General features: G+C 45.3%; 1 protein-coding gene across 1 annotated transcript in view; it reads right to left on the bottom strand.

Annotated features, from left to right (window-relative positions):
- Positions 1 to 240: 240 nt before the first annotated feature.
- Positions 241 to 23,915, bottom strand: part of LOC114204180 (nuclear RNA export factor 2-like) — a 29,611-nt gene continuing 5,936 nt past the window's right edge. The window contains exons 2-22 of the mRNA XM_088028548.1: positions 13,923 to 14,017; positions 9,585 to 9,768; positions 9,203 to 9,356; positions 8,830 to 8,913; positions 8,606 to 8,710; positions 8,409 to 8,489; positions 8,219 to 8,288; positions 7,983 to 8,071; positions 7,755 to 7,862; positions 7,468 to 7,577; positions 5,757 to 5,793; positions 5,267 to 5,335; positions 5,125 to 5,180; positions 4,878 to 4,985; positions 4,699 to 4,757; positions 4,473 to 4,588; positions 4,338 to 4,380; positions 3,682 to 3,754; positions 2,943 to 3,125; positions 424 to 484; positions 241 to 285 (exon numbers count right to left, since the gene is read on the bottom strand). Coding sequence (XP_087884674.1) covers positions 241 to 285; positions 424 to 484; positions 2,943 to 3,125; positions 3,682 to 3,754; positions 4,338 to 4,380; positions 4,473 to 4,588; positions 4,699 to 4,757; positions 4,878 to 4,985; positions 5,125 to 5,180; positions 5,267 to 5,335; positions 5,757 to 5,793; positions 7,468 to 7,577; positions 7,755 to 7,862; positions 7,983 to 8,071; positions 8,219 to 8,288; positions 8,409 to 8,489; positions 8,606 to 8,710; positions 8,830 to 8,913; positions 9,203 to 9,356; positions 9,585 to 9,768; positions 13,923 to 14,017 — 1,930 coding nt within the window. The remainder of the gene's footprint in view (positions 286 to 423; positions 485 to 2,942; positions 3,126 to 3,681; positions 3,755 to 4,337; positions 4,381 to 4,472; positions 4,589 to 4,698; positions 4,758 to 4,877; positions 4,986 to 5,124; positions 5,181 to 5,266; positions 5,336 to 5,756; positions 5,794 to 7,467; positions 7,578 to 7,754; positions 7,863 to 7,982; positions 8,072 to 8,218; positions 8,289 to 8,408; positions 8,490 to 8,605; positions 8,711 to 8,829; positions 8,914 to 9,202; positions 9,357 to 9,584; positions 9,769 to 13,922; positions 14,018 to 23,915) is intronic.

The raw sequence follows: 23,915 nt of genomic DNA, 5'->3' as shown, positions 1-23,915 counted from the left end.
GAGAAGAGCAATCCAGGACACACAACATACAACGTGCAACATAACTCTTTATTATGAAAATAAACAGCAATCGTGTGTGGGGAAAATACATGGAACAACTGATCCTTCAGGTGGTTATGTTACCTGGCTTGCAAGGTCATTTTGATTTCTTGGTCAGCCAGGCCTCCATCCCCAGTCATGGGCATGGCCTTAGGTTGGACAAAAGAGAAACAATGATGGCGTGGACACCCAAGGCTCCTTTTAGGTGATTTGCTTGAAGGCCTCCTCTGGGATCTTGCCCTCATTCTGGAGGGAAGGAGTTGGGACATCAGAAGACCCAGATCTGGAGTTTCATTCCCAGGCAACCCAGCCTCCGCCTTCTTGGCCTTCCCGAAGGCCCAGAAATGCCCATCTGTAGCCCGCTTAATGACTCCTACACCTCACCTTGAGCATAGTGAAGACCTGGCCAGCTCTGGTGTAGTTCCACTCGTTGTCCTGAAGGCACCTGGAGTGGGAGAACAGGTTATCTCCATTAGTACCACAGTACAGACATGCTGACCACGCGATGCTAAATCTGTGCCACATTTTTGCTGGGATGCATGCACCGGTATGAACGCTATGTGCAATGATGAAGAAAGACCTAGTGAAAATGCCTATCACTGGCATTCATGCCCACTAGAATTCAAAACAGAAAATAAAGCTCTCCAAAAGAACAAGGGAACTTAATATACATTGATAAAGAGAGACGTTCAAGAAAATAAATGGAAAAATTTAAGAGTACAGGTTTCTAATCATTTTTATTGAGATATAATGCACACGCCATTTTATTATTTTTTTATGCACATACCATTTGAAAGTGTGCAGTTCAGTGTTTTCTTAGTATAGTCACAAGATTGCACAACCATCACCATTATCTAATTCCCATGTAATTTTATCGCCTAAAAAACAAAACAAAACGAACAACAACAACAACCAAAAAAAAAAAAAAAAAAACCTCCTTAAACATTAGAGATGACTCCCTATTCCTCCCGTTTCCCCAGACCCTGGAAAACACTAATCTGCATTTGGTCCATGTGGATTTGCCTATGCTGGGCATTTCATATAAATGGAATCATACAATATGTGACCTTTTGAGGCTTGCTCCTTTCACTCAGCATGTTTTCAAGGTTCATCCATGGCACGGCATATATCAGAACTGTATTCTTTTTATGACTGAATAATATTCTACCATGTGGACGTACCAGATTTGTTTATCCATTCATCAGCTAAAGGACATTTGGGTTGTTTCCACTTTTTGGCTATTATGAACAATGCTGCTATGAACATTCCTGTACAAGTTTTAGAGTGAACATATGTTTTCCTTAGATACTTGGGCGTGGAATTACGGGGTCATAGGGTAACTCCATGTTTAACATTTTGGGGAACTGCCAAAATGTTTTCCCCAACCACTGTTCCATTTTATATTCTCATCAATAATACATAAGAACTCCAGTTGCTCCACGTCTGCACCAACACTTGTTATCATTCATTTTATTGATTAAAGCCATCCCAGGGGGTGTGAAGTAGTAACTCATTGTGGGTTTAATCTGCATTTCCTTAATGACTAATGGTGCTGAGAAGTTTTAAATGTGCTCCTTGGTCCCTTGTATATCTTCTTTGGAGAAATGTCTATTCAGAGCCCCCTTCCGCTTTTTAAAATGGGGTTGTTTGTCCTTTTGCTGTTGAGCTGCAAGGGTTCTTCATATATTCTTGTCAGGTATGTGATGTGCAAATATTTTCTCCCATCCCTTTGGCGGGATTTTCACTCTTTTGATAGTGTCCGTTGGTGCATAACAGCTTTTAATTTTGATGAAGCCCAATTTATCTGTTTTTCTTCGGTTGTTTGTGCTTTTGGTGTCATATATAAGGAACACTTGCCTAATTAATGAAAACTTACACCTGTTTTCTTCTAAGATCTTTATAGTTTTCGCTCTTAACCTTTAGGTCTTTGATCCATTTATAGTCTACGTGTGTACATGATGTGAATCTGGGGTCAAAATTCATTGTTTTGCATGTGGATATCCTGTTGTCCCAGTACCACTTGCTGAAAAGACTATTTCTTTTCCCAACAGATTTTTCTCAGCACTCTCATTGACAATCAATTGACCATAATTGTGAGGGTTTATTTGTGGACTCTCAGTTCTACTCCATTGATTCATGCACTGTCCACAAGCCAGCACCACACAGTCCTGATTACTGTACCTCTGTAGCAAGTTTTGAGATTAGGGAGTGTGAGTCCTCTAACTTTGTCCTTTTCTTTTGAGATAGTTTTGGTGCACTTACATATGAAGTTTGGGATAACCTTGTCAATTTTTGCAGAGAAGGATTTTGACAGGGATCGTGTTGAATCTGTAGATTGCTCTAGGTATTACTGCCATCTTAACAATATTAAGCCGTTTAGCAATATTCCAACCCCTGGAAATGGGATGTCTTTCCATTTATTTAATTTTTTTCGACAACGTTGTATGGATTTCAGAGTATAAGATTTGTGCTTCTTTTGTTACATTTGTTTCCAAATATTTCACTACTTTGATGTTATTGTAAATGGGCTTGTTGTCTTAATTTCATTTTGGGACTGCTCATTGCAAGTACATAGAAATGCAAATGAGTTTTGTATATTGGTCGTTTATCCTGTAACCCTGCTGAGTTTATTAGTTCTAGTAGCTTTTTGGTGGGTTCTCTCAGATTTTCTATATATAAGACAATGTCATCGAGCATTATACTATTTTTTAAATCCTTCACATATATAATAGTATGATACCTTTTCCATGGGCCCACTTTCTTTCCTCTTTTTTTTTTTTTTTGGAAGCAAACTGTCCAAAATGTTATTTTTCCAAATTTCCTGTGAGTTTCTTTGATTCACGCTCCCCCACCCAAGTCGCTGTCCCAGCTCACCCTTCTTCCCATGTACACCCAGCACTCACTTCTGAGACCACTCGAGTTTCATCCCAGACTGAGTGGAGAAAGCATGCACCATTTTCTGCTGCTCCTGGGAGAGGGTGGGCACGGAGCTGGGGGTCAGTGTAGGCTCTTGGTTGGAGAATGCACTCTGAGTCTCCGTGGGGGTGGCATCTCTCACAAACAGCTCATCATTCACGATGCATAGACTGAAGGGAAAACGGGCCCTCCGACAAGTGGATGAATGTACAACTCCACATCCCCAACAATGATCCTGCTCCCACTCCCACTCAGCAACCAGATTCCTTCCATACCTCTACTGTGCCTGCCCCCCCGCCCCCAGATTCCCTGGCTGGTGCCTCCACCCCTCCCACAGAGCCCACCTGTGCAGGGACTGTCTACCAGCCTCACTAGATGTGTACTTAACCTGCAACCCAGGGATGATTTTACACCCGCATTTATCCCTTACAACAGCTCAAGGGAATGGACAGTCTAATCCCCATTTTCCAAGGAAGACAATGAGTCACAGAGAGGTCATGTGACTTAGCCAAGATCACACACACTCAGTTGAGTGCTGGGGTCAAGAAGAGAACCCGGTGCTCTAACTCCAGAGTCCACGTTCTTAACCACCAGACCGGACCGCTCCGTGGATCTACCTGTTGGCTTCCCACAATACTGAGAAAACCAAGATGTCTTCGCCACCACGTTCCCACACCCCTGAGCCCAGGCTGGGACGAGCATTCCCACCTACAACGTAGCACTCACCTGGAATTGCTGGCAGGGGTAGCGATGAAGGTCCGGGTGAAGGCACGAACAGAGCCCTGAGACTTTCCCTCCACTTTAACAACGAACAACAATACCCCATTAGAGTTGCACATGCTTCACATGCCCAACACGGTGTTCCCAGTCAGGGTCTGACTTTGATACTCATGCCGAAGGGGACAATTGTTCACTGGGAGTCGGGGTGTCTGGTATGGGGATGGCAACGGTAGAAACAAAAGGCTCCCAGTGACAAGGCCTCTACTATGTGACAGGTGGTGTGACAACCACTTCACAAGTTCATTTGATTCATTTTTCACAGCTGCCCGAGAGGTGGGTGTTAGTAGTCCCATTTTGCAAACGAGGAAACTTAGAGGTTAAGTAACCACCCCAGGTAGTTGTCAGAATAAGGATTTGGGATGACAGCCATGAAACTCATTAGGGAAACAGACTGTGTCCCTAATGCCCAAGCTGTGTGGGGCAGACAGGCATAGAGCCGGTTCAGACCAGGATGGTTTGGGGACAGAGTGGAGGCAGGAGAACACAGCCGGAATAGGAAGAGAGGGAAAGGGATCAGGGAAGCTGGGACAGTTCTGAGAGGGAGCTCAGCCAGTGGGGAGGGAGCAGTGGGGCGTCTGGGGAGGGGCCCAATGCACGCTCACCTTCCTTGAACACCCCGTTAACAGAGAAGCAGAGCACCTTCTCCTGAAAGGGAAGGGCCCAGGTGCTAAGCCACCTAAACTTCCTACCCACCCGTGGCTTTCTGGAGCTGCCCTTGGGAGGAAGCACGTGCTCACCGTCTGGAACCACATGTCCACCAAGAAGGAGCTGAGGTCATGCTGTGTTTTGGGCAGCACACAGAGGGAGCCCACGATGTTATGTTTTGTATGCTTCAGCGGCTGAACACACAGGGCTATGCGGGGAGGAGAAGCAAGCGAAGGTTGGGAGTTGCCACACCCTGGGCCCTATAATTACCCCTGCACACCCCCTTTCCCTGCCCAGTCTTCCCCATCACACACGCACAGGGTTCCTTGGGCTTCTTCATATTCCTGCTTTCCTTGAAGTACTCGCACAAGCTGCTTCTAGCAGAGAAAGAGGAACAGGAGGTGGCGGTCTGGCCAGTGTGGGTATTTCCAGGAGCTTCCCTGTGTCCACTGGGGAGCCACAGGGCCCAGGAGCAGAGTTGGATCTTTGCTACTCACAGGGCTGGGTCCTCGGGGCTGGAGGGAATGGCCAGGGAGAAGCAGGCCTCTTCATGGTAGGCATCGAGGAGACCCCGACGGTCTCCAGAATCGTAGATCAAATAGTACCTGTGGGAGAGCAATGAGGACCGTCTATCTCTGTGGTCTGGACCCCAAATGAGATTTCAAGACCCAGTCAGCAGTCCTGAGCTTGGGTGGCCTCACCCATCCCAGCCAACCCCTTCCCCAGATTCCCAGGAGTACTTACTGCTGCAGGAATTGCAGGACTAGACTCTTCAGGGCATCAGATCCTTTGTAGCTTTCCTGGAACCAAAAGACATTTGAGACTATGTGGCTGATAAAGCCTCCCTTGTAATAGCCCAAATGCTGTTTGATCAATTTTCCCTCACCTTGCAGGGCTTTATCAAGCAGGGTGTGTCAGTATCAGTGATAACTGGTGGTGATAACTCCTGGCCATCCTGGAGAAGGGAAGAAGAAGTCGGCAGTGGAGACCAGGGAGGTGGCCCTGGATGCTCAGGGGAAAAGATGAGCCCGAGAGAGGGTGAGGGTCAGAGGTTAGGTAGGAAAGGGCACTGGAAATTACATGGGCAAGATTACAGAGGGTGTCTTCATCATGACATCTTGAAAGTATCTACTATTATATGCAACTTGTGTGTGTGTGTGTGTGTGTGTTGTGTGTATGTGTGTGTGTGTGTGTGTGTGTGTGTGTGTGTGCATTTTTCCAGAGAACATATTCATGTCTTTTTCGGGAGTCCTGGTCTCCTAAAATGGATAAATGTCTGAGGGAAACCTGGAATCTAGGCAAGACCCAAAGGGCTTGAGGGCAGGTGTGGTGGTGATCAATGTTAGTAAGAGACAGTGATGAATGTAGTCACTTACCAGGCGTAACAACTTAGGAAAACAATCCTTGATGGCACTATCCAAAACCCAAAATAGAAAGAAGTGACTGTTAGGTCAGGGTTGCGAAGCCTCCCTCCTACCCTTTCCCTCCCTTCCCTCCCTCTCCTTTCCACTGGGTAGCTCCACCGCCCCCCACCCCCGCCCGGGACTGCCCTGACGCCCTTCTACAGTGCCACAAGATGCAACATTTGGAATCCAGGCTCCAGGGCTGCCTCCCCCTCTCTGCCTCCCTTCCTTCCTCCAAGTCCCCACTGAAGACTCCAGAGAGAAGAGGGACTGGGGTGGGAGCCCAGCACTCTGCTACCTCATTAGGGGTCCGGCATGCTGCAGGACCATGATACCCCCCCAGGGATGGCCCAGGATGCTAGGGCAGGGAGGTGAGTGAGGCAAGGCCCAGGAGGCAGGGATGGAGAGGGAGGCGGATGAAGGCAGAAGAGGGAGTGAAGGTAGGAGGGGAGAGGTGGGAGAGACATAGGGGAACCAGAGACAAAGGAGGAAAGAAGGCAAAGCAAAAGGAAGGGAAAGAAGCTCTACCATGGTGGTGGGGATCAGGAGGAAGAGAGAAGAAGGGGTAAATGGCTCCCTGGCTGCAGTCCTTTCCTTCGTCTGCCCTAACTGGCCCTGGCACCCAAGGTAAGAATGGAAAACATGCAGGTGTTGGGCTGGGGGCCCATCGCATGCTGGCTGAAACTTTGTCACCCGTGTGAACTCAGTCTGAGCCGGGCATGGGAAATGAGGCAACCACGGGGGCAGGAGACCTTCCCCAGAGGGAGTAGAGGGTCAAGCCCCAGGTCAGCATGGGGCTGAGGGTCTGTGGCCCCCTCTTATGATCACCGCCTTCCCTCCTGATGGCCCCTGGGCACCTGTTCCTGTCTCAGTCGGTTCCTTGCCTGAGCAATCATACCTGTGCTGGACTACCCAGGGCTCCTCTGAAGGACCAGTCAGGATGCTGTGACGTGCGGAGGGAGGGGAGGGGTCCGTGCCTCTGAGAGGCCTGTCCTCCTGTCCTCTCAAGCACCTCTGCCACCTGCCTCCATTCCTGCCTCAGGAAGCCCTCTGCTCACTGGCAGCCACCCATTCCTAGCCCCTTGACTCAGGGAACCCTGGTTTCTCCCAAGGAGGGCCTTGCCCTTGGCATTGGGTCAGAGGAATGGCTGTCATGATGGCAGGCCCCCAGGACCCTGGCCCTCAGCATGGGGCAGGAAAGCCACCATGGCAGCCTGAGATGAGAGAGGGCAACCCTTTTGGGGCAAGGGCAGGAGGTCCCCTCTCAGAACAAGGGAAGAGAATGTCCATCTCAGCAGGGAGTGGGAAAGCCTGTCTCAGCATGAGGCCCTGGGCTGGAGGACCCTTCTCAGTCCAGGGCACAAGCATCTGGCTCAAGGCTGGTCACTCCTGGTCCCGGGGAGGAGGAGGAGCCCTGCTTTCCTGGAGCACACTCTTGCAGGGCATGCTGAAGAACACTGAATGCAGAGAGGTGGAAACAGACCCCAGACCAGGAGAACAAGGTGAACAGTCAGAGGAAGGAAACTCCTTATAGGTGAGGGACACGGAGAGAGGAGAAGCTGGGGCCTATGGCCATTCTGGAGGACCAGGGTTGCAGCTTCCTGCACACATGCATCCTCAGGGACACAGTTCAGGCTGCCGGGACCAAAGGTTCCCAGGACGTGTGAGAGGTGTTCACACTGACCTTATGTAGGTGGGCTGGTCTGGAAAGGTGTCACACAAGGGGTTCCCTTCTAGCCAAAGCTCTTCAAGATCCAGCCCTTTCATCTTGTTTAACTCCCACACCAAGTTCAGCTGAGCAATATGGGGAAGAAAGTGGAAAGGAGTCCCAGGGAAAGAGAGACACACAGGCCCCTGCGCCCCCAGCCCCCACGTTTCCACACAGGTACCTTCTCCTGCCTCCTGTCATCACTCTGATGAGCACTACCACCCACCGTCAACCCCAACTTTGATCTGGCTCCCTCTTCTCACCTCATTTTTGGAGAGGTTCAGGATCCTGACTGTGGGGACCATCTGTATAATGTCAGACAGGCCATCCAGCCCGTACAGTTTGTTGTTGCTCAAGTTCAAGGACAAGAGCTGTTGGTGAAGAAGAGTTAGAGTGACAGTTACTATCTAGGGCCTCAGAGACAAATCTCTCCTCCACCCCATGAGTTCCACCCCCTACCATCAATAACAGCACTGGGCCTAAGGCCTCACCTCGGGATGATTCTCTTCAATGATCTGCAAGGTGGCAGCCATGCAGTTTCTTCGATTCAGGATCATATCTATATCATGGCCCACCAAGTCTTCAGGAAGCCGAGAGGAGGCAATCAGAAGGCTGAGAGGGGTCCAGGGCCAGCACCAACCCCTCCCCACATCACCATCCCTCAGTCTCCCTCCCAGGCAGATCCCTGTGCCCTCACCTGCCCTAGAATTACTGCTGTCAAGGGTACCTGGGTCAAAGCGGAGACTCTGGAGGTCAAGAGCTTGCTGGGAGACGTCATAGCGTTTGTTTATGGTCAGCTGCAGAGACAGATGGAGAAAGCCACTGGGAGGCTCTGGTGGGGATAGGGAAATCCGGGGCTGGAGGAAGAAGAGGTGGGTCTGGGTGTGGGCACACAATGGACCCTGAGTCTGCATTACCTTTAGCTGCTCCATTTCTTCTGGCTCCAACTTATACCGCACAGAGTAGGGTACAGTAGAAGGATTGACAAAGATAGATATCTGCAGGAAAGAGACGTGGGGTCAGCACCAAGAACTTTCATCCCAAAGAAGACGACCAGCCCCTGCCCTGTCCTCCTGCCCCGGGACTAGGTAGAGGTAATGCCCTCAACACACACCTTTCGGTTCTTCTCATCCCAAATCTTGTAGCTGACATCCTTCAATGCGGAGGCAGTGCCAGCATCCTGGACAAAGAACCGAGCCTGGTTTTTCACGTAGTGAAACTGCAGGAGGGGGAGGCAGCAATAATTTTGGAGGAGAGAGTCTTCCTGCTCAGTGGGCTCCCCCCCCCCCGCCCCCACTTCCCTGTGCCCACTCATCTGGCTTCACCATCCTCTCTTACATCCACTGGAGTGAAGGGGACACTGCAATGGCTCTGGATTGAATTCATTAGCCATGTCTTATCATACTTTCTCCCATAGGGAATCTAAGGGTGAAGAGAAGGGATGGGAGTGAGGAGAGACAACATAGAATTAAAGAGGGAAAACAGACCCAACAGCCATCTTGGCTGACCTTCTACTGAGCTGTACAGGGCTTCGAAAGAAGGGACCACTGGCATTATTTCTTATTTTTTTTGTGCCAAACGTGGATTCCCTAGACCCTCCCCATTGGAAAGATCTCCTCCAAATAATTGACATAAGGATGTTTAATGTGGTCTTCCTTTCTATAAGGTTCCAGGATATTCTATCTAATGCAGACCCTGCCAAGACACTCACGGTGATCTTGAACCAGCTCCCTGGGGTTCCATCTTGTGTGTTCTCCCCCATTTCTCTCCTCAGAGTTTTTCTCTCTCTCCACACAGTAATATGGATATGGCCCTCCTTTTGCCTTTTCACTCTCCTCTTGTCACGCCGGGTGCTATAGGGAGTGCTGTGGAGGGGAAGTGGAGAGGAGGAGGGTCGCCATAAATGCTACAAAAGTCTTCTTCTATACACCCTCACCTCTCTGTCACCAGGACAACAATTGGGATTGCTTAGCCATCATTCCACTTCCGGCATTCTTCAGTTTTCCAGTGAAGGAAAAGAAGACCAGGGAGAGTGAAAGAGTCGCCTAGTCCCAGGGGCTGCTGCATGCAAACCAGTCTGCCTGGTCACTGACTGTCTTACTTGGGGGTCCTCCTGGACATCTCCCCTCAGCACATTTCCATCATCCTCCTGGAGGTGTGAAGGCTGAGGCTCATATCCACCACGTTCATAACGAGGGTTCCTCTTGCCAAAATTACCTCGGAAAGAACTCCAAACTCTCTTTCTTCCTTGAGGTGAGCTACCACCATCGTTGTATTCTCAAAAAGGGGAACAAATATACAAGTTTACAGACACATCAGTGGTCCACTTACCGTGCACCACATCTTAGGCTAACACCATGGTAGGGCAAGCAAAGTGTCAACCTGCCCTAAGGGTCCAATCTCCCAAACCCTGGAAAGGAAACTCCTCTGCTTGTCCAGATAGGAGGGCCTTATTTGACAGATGGCACTATCAGGGTAGGAATCTTGGGGGAGGAGGAGGAGGAGGAGGAGGAGGGAGGAGGAGGAGGAGGAGGAGGAGGAGTAGGAGGAGGAGAAAACTGTATTGAACCTTTTAAAGAAGGAAGCAGATTTATAAAAACAAAAACAGAACAAAGCAGAACAAGAGATGTGTGCCTCCATGGATTAGACTGGAAACCAGCCATAGACCGCGAAGACTTCTGAATTGTACCTTCTCTCAGGCCTGTCTCAAAACCACACCAGTACCAGGGAGGCAATCTCTCTCATGCTTCCCAGATACAATCAGCCACCAAACTGATCCCACTAACAATCAGCAAGCTGTACTTCCTTTGCTGGTGTAGTTCAAGCTTTAATGTCAGGTGGGACTGATGTAACAGCCTCCTAAGCTGTCCCCCTCCCTCCAGCCTTGCGGTCAACAATACTCAGTTTGAAATATCCAGAGTGAGCTTTCTTTTTGCCCCGCCTGAAATGCCTTTCAGCTGAGGGGACAACTCTTGCTAACCTCGGCTCCTCTATAACGAGGATCTGAATGACAAACCGGGATGATATGTCAACTAGCATTTCCAAGTGTGTAGGAATTCCTCCTTTTTCGTTCTATTATTGATTTCTAACATGGGTCCATTAGGGTCAGAGAACGTGCTCCGTGTGATTTAAAATTCGCTGGGGTTTGTTTGATGGTCCAGGAGGTGACCTAGTTTGGTGAATATTAGAAGAAAAACTCGAATATTAAAAGGAGGAATAACGGCCCGTGACCAATGTATGGTGTATGGGGGCTTCAGAGTCACCTTTGAGAACTGACATTACTTCAGAAATAGCGTTGTCAAGGGGGAAGTGTTAAAAGTGAGCCAGCTAACAGCTACGGCATTCCCCAGACCGACCAGGTGAGTTGGGTGCCTAAACAGGGCCAGGGGCCTCCCTCATCAAGGTGATTCAGACAGGAGCGATCTCAAGCATAGCCTTGTTTTGGGAGTCTCACACGAGGGTGGGCATGAGATTAAAAAGCCAGAGAGACCACGCACACACGTGTGTGTGCACACACGCATATCCACTTACTGAGGGGTTGCATCTCGGCACGATCCCTGTCTCACCATCGTTCTGCCAAAATCAAAGGCAACAACAGGAGCATCGGAAATCAGCTGGTGCCTCTCGCCCAGGCTGCCTGGGTCCCCCCTCAGTCTCTACCACAGTATTAACTGATCCTCCCGCTAAGCAACGGTCGTGAGTGTCCTTTATGACATCATGTGTGTTCACATGGTACCTCCTGTGTCGGTTTGGAATTCTGCCTACATCATTGCTATGTCGTTGAGTAGATGGCAATGGCATCCCTGGTATGGTAGGGAAAGAACAGGGTGAGAAGTAAAACACCACTTGCCCAGCAGCAAGCAACATTAGCTCAGTGTTGGGCAGACTCACTAGAGTTCTTTGACCTCCTCACTGAAGTCCGAAAACATCTGTATCCGCGGCCCCCTTTCAGATCATGACTGTTAGGCTCACAGGCGTTAGGTACATGTCCCAGGACTGCTCAGCCAAGTCAGTGGAGGAACAGAAATTGTGTCCTCACCTATTGGTCCGCCTCCACATCCTAAGTGTTCCTCTAGCTAGTGTGCTTATTCTCCTTTAATGGTGGACTTTCAGGTCTCAAGGACAGATTTCTGTGAGCAGACCAGGGATGCTGTTTTGTGAGCTGGAGTTAGTGACTCCTGCTTGGGCGGATCCAGGTGCCTTGGACCAAGTAGAGACACCGGTCTTGAACTAGATGAAGAAATCTGTTTCGATCACAGTGTCTGCAGATCAGGAGTCACTCTGAGCTGGCAGTGTCTGGCATATAATGGGGCCTAATTAGTATTTGTTAAATGAATTGTAGGCAATGTAGATTTGGGATCAACAAAGCCACTTTTGAGAATCCATACATCTCAACCATTTGTACCCACGTCTACTTAATCCAGAAAAAAAATGGGCTGCAGAACTGTTTCATAACCTGCTTGTGAAACTAGCATGTGTTGGATTTGTCTTTGGCAAAATTAGTATTTTTCACTAGCGTACAGTTAGAATTGGAGCTAATTACACCCCTCTTGACTAATGCTAAAACTACGGCTTTTCTGATCTGAGGAAGGGAGGCTTTTGCAAACTGGTGGCAGAAATGAGGAGAGGCTTTCCTTAAATCCAGCAGATAGAGCTTCCTGGGTGTCTGGTATGCGTAGGAAGAATGTTCTGGACCTACATGCTTGTTTGTGGGTGCTCAGCTTTGTGACAGCCACTATCGTACTTGTCTCCAGAGGAAAGCAAGAGTGTGTGCATGCGCATGTGTGTGTGCATGGACACGTGCTAATATTATCTCTTTTACATTTGTATAATTAGATTACGGATACATTATTTCAAATCATGTTGGAAAGTACATTGCCACACAAAACTGGACCCTAATGTACATTTTCATTTCATGCAATATGTGCTATGTGCACCCAATTTTTGCTTCTTGTTTTTAATATGCCCTTTATTTAATTATTATTATTATTATTTTTTACCTCTTGGCATTTTACTATTTGAATTGATTTTTCAAATTTAAAGCATTAGAATTCTCTATACGAGGTATTCCTAATGGCGGAGGCGAAATTACCCAGTGGAGCATGGCTTGGGATTGAGGGCAGTTCCGAGATTTGAGTCTGTGCTCTACAGCTTCCCAGAAGCAGCACATAAGTATTTTAAACTATAAGAGACAAGTTCCTAAGGATATTTACACCAGTGTACTTCTCCACTAACAGTGCGGGAGAGTCTAATTTCCTACAGTATGTTTAACCATTCAAAAGTCATTCTTATGCTTTGACCCAGACGTTTCACTTTTAAAATTTATCACACAAAATATTTTCTGCCAAAATATATACCTATAATTATATGGCTGTGTATTACAGGGTCTTCCCCCCGCCTTTTTTTACTCCATTTTTATTGAGGTATAATTGACATATCGCACTGTGTGTGTTTAAGGAATACAGTATAATGATTCTACTTACATAAATGATTACCACAATTAGTTTAGTTAACGTCCATCATCTCATATAGAGGCAAAAAGTAAAGTAAATGAAAAAGACATAAAAGATTGTTTCCTTGTGATTAGAACTCTTAGGATTTACTCTCTTAACACCTTTCAAATATACCATAAAGCAGTATTCACTATGGTCATCATGTTGTACATCACATCCCTCACACTTATTTCTCTCATGACTGGAAGTTTGTACTTTTCTGAAAGTTTTCATTTTAATTCCAGTGTAGTTAACATACAGTGTTATATTAGTTTCAGGTGCGCCATATAGTAATTCAACAGTTCCATACATCACCCAGTGCTCATCACGACAAGTGCACACCTTAATCCCCATTACTTATCTCACCCATCCCCGCCTACACACCTCCCCTCTGGTAACCATCAGGTTGTTCTCTATAGTTAAGGGTCTGTTCCTTTCTCTCTCTCTCTCTTTCTCTCTCTCTCTGTTGTGCGCTCGCGCTCTCTCTCTCTCTCCCTCTCTCTCTCTGTTGTGCGCTCTCTCTGTCTCTCCCTCTCATTTCTTCCTTTGCTTATAGCTTTTGTTTCCTAAATTCCACACATAAGTGAAATCATATGGTATTTGTCTTTCTCTGACTGACTTATTTTGCTCAGCCTTATACTCCCTAGCTCCATCCATGTCATCGCACATGGCATGATTTCATTCTTCTTTACAGGCTCTTTGACACAGAAAGACAATGGGGCCAGAGGGTGGCTGATATTGACAGAAGAGGGGTAGAAATGATTGTCCCTTGAGTCAAGGATAGATGGGAAGGAAGGGGGCATGGGTACCTGACATACAGACTAAAAGGGCCAAGGGATGGACGTATGGGCCAGAAAGATGAGGGTGATCATTGGGAAGAGAATGAAACACAAGTAGCCAAAGCCTCTGAGGACCTGGATGCGTCCTGGCGGTACACACCCCACTGGAAGCCTTCCTTTCTGTCCACGTATATCTTGTCTGTCTCTGTTACCTCATCTTCAAGTTGAACACTAGAGACACAGTTCCCACACAGTCTGAGAAAGGAGAGACTGTATGGGGAACAGTGTGCAACAATGGGTCTCTCTCTTGGACAGAGGGCTGGAGTTCGGGTCATGTTGGTCCCAGACACCACATCCATCATTGCCCACTGTCCCAGTGCTCCTTTCAGCCCTAACACAGAGTCACACATCATTGTAGTTAAGGGCATCAGATTTGAGGTCAGAGCAACCAGGGTTTGCATCCTTGTGCTAAATTCTGTGGTCCAGGGCAAGTAACTTGGACTTCATGGTGACTCACCTTATTTTTTTCCCTTAAACTGAGGATAGTGATAGTTTCTACCTCATGAGAAAATTGTGAGAATTGAGCGAATACCTGGCAATACAGGCAAAGCCTCCGGAGAAACGCCTGTGACCTAACAAGCACTACAAATAAGTTAGTCATTCCTAGGTCAGGAACTTAGCACAAGGGCTGGGGCTTAGTAAGAGATGAATGTGTGTTAATTGCACTTGTTGTTACAAGGAGGAGAACAGATGGGTGGATGAGGGCAGGTTGCAGTGTCAGCTATTCACATACTTTATAAAGTGGCGAGGGTTAAACAGAGCAGCCCTGGTGGGAAATAACCTGATACACTGTTTAAGGGAACCAAAATTAAAAGATCACAGACCGAAACAGGCTGTGGGAAGGATTAGGGGAAGGATTAGCTGGGGGGCCTAAGTTCCCATTTCCAAAATTTGGGCCAAGAAACCCATTATTATTCAGGAAACGGTCCAGGCTTGAGTGGTAGGTTACAAAAAGCAAGGCAGAGTATCCCTCGCACCACATGACACACTCTGAAAAGAAAAAGAGTCAGATATTACCGTATGGTTTCTCAGGAGAAGATATTAACAAATGTTTATGTGTTTTTTAGGTGCAAATGTAAACATAAAGAAGTCAGGGTAAAAGAACATGTGAGAATGTCAACTGTATTTATAAATGGGTGGCTGGGATGCATAATAGTTATGCTTTCATATTTATGTTTTACTTGCTTAAAAGGATGTTTGTGCCTGGGTCAGGGTTTTGTCAGGCGCTGGGGCCGGGGGAGCGGTGGGAAGCCCTCCTCTTACTGACTCATTATGCAGCACAATAGGAGCAATCGATCATTTATAAGCGGATGGATCTTCTCGCTGATTAATAAGCTGTATCACCTTACACAATTCACCCAACTTCTCCTGATCCCAGCTCCTTATATGTAATAATCGGAGATTAGGTCTAACCGCCACCTTATCAAGATGTGGAACATACACCACACCCCAAAAGGTTCCCAGTTAATCTCCTCTTCATCCCCCGGCTGCATGCAAACCTTGACCTGCTCTCAGTCTCTCTATGTTAGTTTTTCCTCTCCTAGAATTTCATATAAATGGAATCGTACATCCTGTATCCCTCTGTGCCCGGCTTTTTGTAACTCAGCATTTCTTAAAGATCCATCCATGTCCTTGCCTTTTCCTTGCTAAGCACTCTCCCATTGCACTGATTTGTTTACCTTTAACGTCGTTTTAAGGAAGTTTCAGAAGGTAGTGAAAGTAGTTCCTTGTGTTCAATCACCAACTTCTTGGTCAGTCTTCCGTTCTTATATAATGATATAATTTCATCCGTTGTCACGCTTTTATCTCTCTAGGGAAATATTATCTTAAGGTCTTTTTCACCATTTTTCTATTGTTTTTATTCCCTCGGTGCAAATCATTTGATTGTTTTGAGTTTGTTCTGTCCCTTCCATGCTTACGCTGAGCTGTGCCTATCTCTTGCAGAGGAGGCTTCACTGCTGAGTCGGCCCTGGGCTCATAGGTGCTTGGCTTTATTTTATTTATTTACTTGTTTTTAAAGATTTTATTTATTTGACAGAGAGAGAGAGAGAGAGACAGCGAGAGAGGGAACACAAGCAGGGAAAGTGGGAGAGGGAGATGCAGGCTTCCCGCTGAGCAGGGAGCCCGATGCAGCGCTCGATCCCTGGACCCTGGGATCATGACCCGAGCCAAAGGCAGATGCTTAATGACTGAGACACCCATGCGCCCCGGCGCTTGGCTTTAATCCATACGTTGCTCTGGCCTTGCCAGCAGTTTAGCTTCCTTTTTGATCCTACTACTGGTGGCCCCTGCTTTACCACTGTTTTCCCCTTTCTTTTTTTTTTAATTTTTTAAAAAAATTTTAAATTAACATATATTACTTCTTTCGGGGGTACAGGTCTGTGATTCATCAGTCTTAACGTAATTCACCATGCTCACCATAGCACATACCCTCCCCAGTGTCCATCACCCAGCCACCCCATCCCACCCACCCCGCTTCCACTCCAGCAAACCTCAGTTTGTTTCCTGAGATTAAGAGTCTCTTATGATTTTTCTCCCTCTCTGGTTTCGTCTTGGTTCATTTTTCCCTCCCTTCCCCCACGATCCTCTGTCCTGATTCTCAAATTCCTCATATCAGTGAGATCATATGATAATTGTCTTCCTCTGATTGACTTATTTCGCTTAGTATAATACCCTCTAGTTCCATCCACGTCATTGCAAGTGACAGGATTTCATGGTTTTGATGGCAGCATAATATTCCATGGTGTGTGAGTGTATGGGTATATATACCCATGTACCCATACACACACACCTCATTTTCCTTTTCCATTCGTACGTTGATGGACATCTAGGCTCTTTCCATAGTTTGGCTATTGTGGACATCGCTGCTATAAACATTGGGGTGCACATACCCCTTCGGATCACTACATCTGTATCTTTGTGGTAAATACCCAGTAGTGCAACTGCTGCGTCGTAGGGTAGCTCTATTTTCAACGTTTTGAGGAACCTCCATACTGTTTTCCAGAGTGGCTGCACCAGCTTGCATTCCCACCAACAGCGCAGGAGGGTTCCCCTTTCTCCGCATCTTCACCCACATCTGTCATTTCCTGACTTGTTAATTGTAGCCATTCTGACCGGTGTCAGGTGGTATCTCATTGAGAGTTTGGTTTCTATTTCCCTGATGCCGAGCGATGTTGAGCACTTTTTCGTGTGTCTGTTGGCCATTTGGATGTCTTCTTTGCAGGAACGTCTGTTCCGTGACTTCTGCTCATTTCTGGATTGGATTACTTGTTCTTTGGGTGTTGAGCTTGATACGTTCTTTATAGATTTTAGATACCAACCCTTTACCTGATATGTCATTTGCAAATATCTTCTGCCATTCTGTCGGTTGTCTTTTGGTTTTGCTGACTGTTTCTTTGGCTGTGCAAAAGCTTCTTATCTGGATGAAGTCGCAATAGTTCTTTTTGGCCCTTGCGTCCCCTGCCTTTGGTGACGTTTCGAGGAAAAAGTTGCTGCGGCTGAGGGCAAAGAGGTTGCTGCCTGTGTTCTCAAGAATTTTGATGGACTCCTGTCTCACATGTAGGTCTTTCATCCATTTGGAATCTATTTTTGCGTGTGGTGTAAGGAAATGGTCCAGTTTCATTCTTCTGCATGTGGTTGTCCAATTTTCCCAACACCATCTGTTGAAGAGACTGTCTTTTTCCATTGGACATTCTTTCCTGCTTTGTCAAAGATCAGTTGACCATAGAGTTAAGGGTCCACTTCTGGGCTCTCTATTCTTTTCCATTGATCTATGTGTTTGTTTTTGTGCCAGTACCATACTGTCTCGATGATGACAGCTTTGTAATAGAGCCTGAAGTCTGGAATTGTGATGCCACCAGCTTTGCGTTTTTTTTTTTTTTTTTTTTTTCCCCAACATCCCTCTGACTATTCGAGGTCTTTTCTGGTTCCATACTTGTTTTAGGATTATTTGTTCCACTTCTTTGAAAGAAAGTTGATGCTGTTTTAATAGGGATTGCATTAAATGTGTAGACTGCTCTAGGTAGCATAGACATTTTCACAATATTTGTTCTTCCAATCCGTGAGCATGGAACGTTTTCCCACTTCTTTGTGTCTTCCTCTATTTTTTTCATGAGTGTTCTATAGTTTTCCGAGTACAGATCCTTTGCCTCTTTGGTTAGATTTATTCCTAGGTATCTTACGGTTCGGGGTGCAATTGTAAATGGGATTGACTCCTTCATTTCTCTTTCTTCTGTCTTGTTGTTGGTGTATAAAAATGCAACTGATTCCTGTGCATTGATTTTTATATCCTGCCACCTGACTGAAGCTCCTGTATGAGCTCTAGCAGTTTTGGGGTGGATTCTTTTGGGTTTTCCACATAAAGTATCATATCATCTGCAAAGAATGAGAGTTTGACTTCTTCTTTGCCAAATTGAATTCTTTTATCTCTTTTGTTGTCTGATTACGGAGCCTAGGACTTCTAGTACTATGTTGAATAGCAGTGGTGACGGTGGACATCCCTGCCGTGTCCCTGACCTTAGGGGAAAAGCTCTCAGTTTTTCCCCATTGAGCGTGATATTCACTGTGGGTTTTCCATAGATGCCTTTTATGATATTGAGGTATGTACCCTCTCTCCCTACAATGTGAAGAGTTTTAATCAAGAAAGGATGCTGTACTTTGTCAGATGGTTTTTCTGCATCCATTGAGACGCCCATACGGTTCTTGTTCTTTCTTTTACTAATGTAGTGTATCACAGTGATCGACTTGCAGATGTTGAACCAAATTTGCAGCCCAGGAATAAATCCAACTTGGTCGTAGCGAATAACCCTTTTAAAGTACTGTTGGATCCCATTGGCTCGTATTTTGGTGAGAATTTTTGCCTCCATGTTCATCAGGGATATTGGTCTGTAATTCTCCTTTTTGATGGGGTCCTTGTCTGGTTTTGAGATCATGGTAATGCTGGCCTCATAAAAGGAGTTTGGAAGTTCTCCTTCCCTTTCTATTTTTTTGGAACAGTTTCAGAAGAATAGGTATTAATTCTTCTTTAAATGCTTGGTAGAATTCCCCTAGGAAGCCATCTGACCCTGGGCTCTTGTTTTTTGGGAGATTTTTGATGACTGCTTCAATTTCCTTACTGGTTATGGGTCTGTTCAGGTTTTCTAGTTCTTCCTGGTTCAGTTTTGGTAGTTTATAACATCTCGAGGAATGCATCCATTTCTTCCAGAATGTGTATTCTGTTGCTTTGGAATGGAATGTTCTGAATATATCTGTGAAGTCCATTTGGTCCAGTGTGTCCTTTAAAGCCTTTATTTCCTTGTTTTTTGTTTTTTTTTTTCTTTTCTTAGATGAACTGTCCATTTAGGTGAGGGGGGGTGTTAAGATCCCCTAGTATTATTGTATTATTGTTGCTGTGTTTCTTTGACTTTGTTATTAACTGGCTTATATAATTGGCGGCTCCTATGTTAGGGGCATAGATATTCACAGTTCTTAGATCTATTGGTGGATAGACCCTTTAAGTAGGATATAATGTCCTTCCTCATCTCTTATTATACTCTTTGGTTTAAAAATCTAATTTGTCTAATATAAGGTTTGCCACCCCAGCTTTCCTTTGATGTCCATTGGCATGGTAAATTGTTTTACACCCCTTCACTTTCAATCTGGAGGTGTCTTTGGGTCTAAAACAAGTCTCTTGCAGGCAGCATATTGATGGGTCTTGTTTTTTTATCCAGTCTGATACCCTGTGGATTTTGCTTGGGGCATTTAGCCCATTTACTTTCAGGGTAACTATTGAAAGATATGAATTTAGTGCCATTGTATTGCCTGTAAGGTGACTGTTATTGTATATTGCCTCTATTCCTTTCCAGTCTATGTAACTTTTAGGCGCTCTCTTTGCCTAGAGGACCCCTTTCAATACTTCTTGTAGGGCTGGTTTGGTGTTCACAAATTATTTTAGTTTTTGTTTGTCCTGGAAGCTTTTTATCTCTCCTATTTTCAATGACAGCCTAGCTGGATATAATATTCTTGGCTGCATATTTTTCTCATTTAGTGCTCTGAACATATCATGCCAGTCCTTTCTGGACTGCCGGGTCTCTGTGGATAGGTCTGCTGTCAATCCAATGTTTCTACCATTGTAGGTTACAGACCTCTTGTCCCGAGCTGCTTTCAGGATTTTCTTTTTGTCTCTGAGACTTGTAAGTTTTACTATTAGATGTTGGGGTGTGACCTACTTTTATTGATTTTGAGGGGGGTTCTCTGTGCCTCCTGGATTTTGATGCCTGTTTCCTTCCCCAAATTAGGGAAGTTCTCCACTATCATTTGCTCCAATAAACCTTCTGCCCCTCTCATTCTTCTCCTTCTGGGATCCCAATTATTCTAATATTGTTTTGTCTTATGGTATCACTTGTCTCTCGAATTCTGTCCCGTGATCCAGTAGTTGTTTATCTCTCTTTTTCTCAGCTTCTTTACTCTCCATCATTCGGTCTTCTGTATCACTAATTCTCTCTTCTGCCTCATTTATCCTAGCAGTTAGACCCTCCATTTTTTATTGTACCTTGATAATAGCCTTTTTGATTTCGACTTGGTTAGATTTCAGTTCTTTTATTTCTCTAGAAAGGGATTCTCTAGTATCTTCCATGCTTTTTTCAAGCCCAGCAAGTATCTTTATAATTGTCATTCTGAACTCTATTTCTGACATCTTACTAATGTCCGTATTGATTATTTCCCTTGCAGGCAGCACTGCCTTTTTTTTTTTTTTTTGAGGTGATTTTTTTCCGTCTTGTCATTTTGTCCAGAGGAGAATAGATGAATGAGAGAACAAAATGCTAACAGGGTAACAACGACCCCAGAAAAATATACACTAAACAAATCAGAAGAGACCTGTAACCAGGGGGGAAAAGAAAGGGACAGAAAGACAAAAAAAGTATATGATCAGGCTGGTGAATAGATCAGAGCCACACAATAGATTCGGGGCGTATTTTGGGTTGTTAGAAGAAACTGCCTCCCAAAATTTTTAAGAAAGAAAAACTGACATATGTATAAAAATAAGGGTAAATATGAAGGGATGGAATATGACTGTAAATATGAAAATTATAAAAGATTCTATAAATGGAATTGATAAGATAAGAAGTTGGTTGAAAAAAGAAAGAAAAGAAATTTTAAAAAAAAGGAGAGAATGTGATCAGGCAGGAGACTAGAACAAAGCCATACACTAGAGATTTTCGGTACATTTTGGTCTGTTAGAGGAAACTGTATCCCAAAATTTTAAAGAGAGAACAACTTACATATATATAAAAAATAAGGTTAAATACAATGAAGGGCTAGAATATGACTCTAAAAATGAAAATTAAAAAAAGATTTTTACAAAAAGGGCTGATAAGATGTTGGTTGAAAAAGGGAAAATGAAAAATTAAAATAAAATGGGAAAAGAAAAAATAAAGTAAATTTAAAAAAATTAACTGTGAAAGACTAAAGGATCATGGGGAAAAAAGCCGTGAATTCTATGTGCTGCATTCCCCTGGCGCTGGAGTTCTGCCATACTCATTGACCGGTAAACTTGGTCTTGGCTGGCTGTTCTTCCTGACCTTTGTGGGAGGCGCCTGTTGCCACGGTTCCCAAATGTCTTTGCGGGAGGCGGAATTGCCCCGCCCTTGCCTGGTCCGGGCTAAGTAATCTGTTCGGGTTTGCTCTGGGGAGCTTCTGTTCCCTGCATGCTGTCCGAATAGCTTTGAGGACGGGAGTGAAAATGGCGGCCTCCCAATCTCCGTCCTGGAGGAGCCAAGAACTTGGGCCCCCACTCCTCAGTGAGCCCCCAGAGAGAAGCAGTCAATCACTCCTGTCTACCTGGTCTCCAGCCGCACTCCGTGCTCACCCGGCCTTTGAGTGAGCAGTTCTATCTCTGGCACACGGCCCCGTGTGGGGTCTCCAACCCCAGCAGATCCCTGTGCTGCACTCCCGCGCTGCTTCTCCCGGGGGGAGGAGGTGGAGGCTCCCCGGATCTGCGGCTTGTTGGGTCCCTGCTGGAAGAGCAGTGGCCCGACTGTTCCGGGGATCACGGTTTGTGGCAACCCCGAGCTGAGAGCCCACTCCTCTGCTCCATCCCTGCAGCCGGCTTCCCTGCTCCGATACCTGAGCGCTCTGCCTCACTCAGGCACCCCTGGTCTTTTGACCCTGAGGGTCCTGAGACCACACTGTCCCGGCGAGGGTTCCACTCCCCCCCCCCCCCCCCACCGCTTAGTCACTGGAGCGACCTCCCTCAGCGGAGCAGACTTCTAAAAGTTCTGATTTTTTACTCTGCTGCTCTATCACTTGCTAGTAGTGGCTGACAGAGGCCCCCTCACCCACCGTCTATCCTCCCGAATATCGCCTCGGATTCACTTCTCTGCACGTCCTACCTTCCAGAAAGTGGTTGCTTTTCTGTTCGGAGAGTTGCTGCTATTCTTTTCTTCGATCTCCTGTTGAGTTCGTGGGTGTTCAGAGTGGTTTGATCCCCATCTAGCTGAATTCCTGGGACCAGATGAAATTTAGGTCTCCTACTCCTCCGCCATCTTGCTCCTCCTCTTCTGCTCATTTTTGAATGGGATTTTTTTTTTTTTTTTGCTATTGAGTCATATGAGTTTTTTAATATATTTTGGATATTAACCCCTTGTTATATAAATGATCTGCAAATATTTTTTCTCATTCAGTAAGTTGCCTTTTCATTTTTTTTGACTATTTCTTTTGCTGTGCAGAAGCTTTTTAGTTTGGTGTAGTTCCACTTGCTTATTTTTACATTTTTTGCCATTGTTTCTGGTGTCAAATCCAAAAACAAAAATCATCACCAAGACTGATGTCAAAGATCTTACTGCCTACATTTTCTTCTAGGTTTTTTTATGGTTTTAGGCCTTATATTCCAGTCTATATACCATTTTCAGTTAATTTTTAATGTATGGTATAAGAGGGTGTTTCATTTTCATTGTTTTGTATGTGGCTGGCCATTTATTGAAGAGCCTGTCCTTTTCCTATTGTATATTCTTGTCTCCTTTGTCATAAATTAAGCATATATGAATGGGTTTATTTCTGGGGTGTCTATTGTGCTGCACTGATCTATGTGTCTGTTTTTTTGCCAGCACCATACTCTTTTGATTATTAAAACCTTGTAATATAGTTTGAAATCAGGGCATGTGCTGCCTCCAGTTGTCTTCTTCTTTCTCAAGATCGCTTTTGCTATTAGGGGTCTTTTATGGTTCCATACAAATTTTAGGATTCTTTGTTTTATTTCTTGAAGAAAATGCCATTGGAGTTTTTATAGGGATTGCACTGAGTCTGTAGATTGCTTTGGATAGTATGGACATTGAAACACTATTAGGACGCCTGGGCGGCTCAGTTGTTAATCGTCTGCCTTCAGCTCAGGTCATGATCCTGGGGTCCTAGGATCGAGCCCCGCATCAGGCTCCTTGCTCGACGGGAAGCCTGCTTCTCTCTCTCCCACTCCCCCTGCTTGTGCTTCTGCTCTTGCTATCTCTCTCTCTTTGTCAAATAAATAAATTAAAAAAAAAAACACTATTAATTCTTCCAAACCAGGAGCATGCAATAGCTTTTTATTTATCTGCGACTTTTTGAACTTCTCTCATTGATGTCTTACAGTTTTTGGTGTACCAGTCTTTCACCTCCTTTGCTAAATTTATTTCTAGGTGCTTTAGTATTTTGATGCAATTGTAAATGGGATTGTCTTCTTAATTTCTCTTTCCCATTAGTGTATAGAAGGAATATTTTCCTAATGATTTAGTGTCCTCCAAATTTACTGAATTTGTTTATTACTTCTAACAGTTTTTTAGTGAAATCTCTAGGGCTTTTTAAGTAGAAAATATCACATAATCTGCAAGTAGTGACATTTTTATTTATTCCTTTCCAGTTTGGATGCTTTTTGTTTCTTTTTCTTGTCTAGTTGTTCTGGCCAGGACTTCTAATACTATGTTGAATAAAAGCGGCAAGAGTGGTCATTTTTGTCTTGTTCCTGATCTTAGAGGAAAAGCTTTCAACTTTTCACCCTTGAGTATGATGTAAGCTATGGGGTTGTCATACGTGACCTTTATTATGTTAAAGTACATCCCCTGTATAACTACTTTGTTGAGAGTTT

Source organism: Eumetopias jubatus, unplaced genomic scaffold (genome assembly GCF_037043125.1).
Source record: "Eumetopias jubatus isolate StellerSeaLion01/CBP00866 unplaced genomic scaffold, mEumJub1_p1.0 scaffold_11, whole genome shotgun sequence".
Taxonomy (NCBI): Eukaryota; Metazoa; Chordata; class Mammalia; order Carnivora; family Otariidae; genus Eumetopias; species Eumetopias jubatus.
Note: the sequence above shows the minus strand (reverse complement) of the source record. Positions and strands in the feature narration are given on the sequence as shown.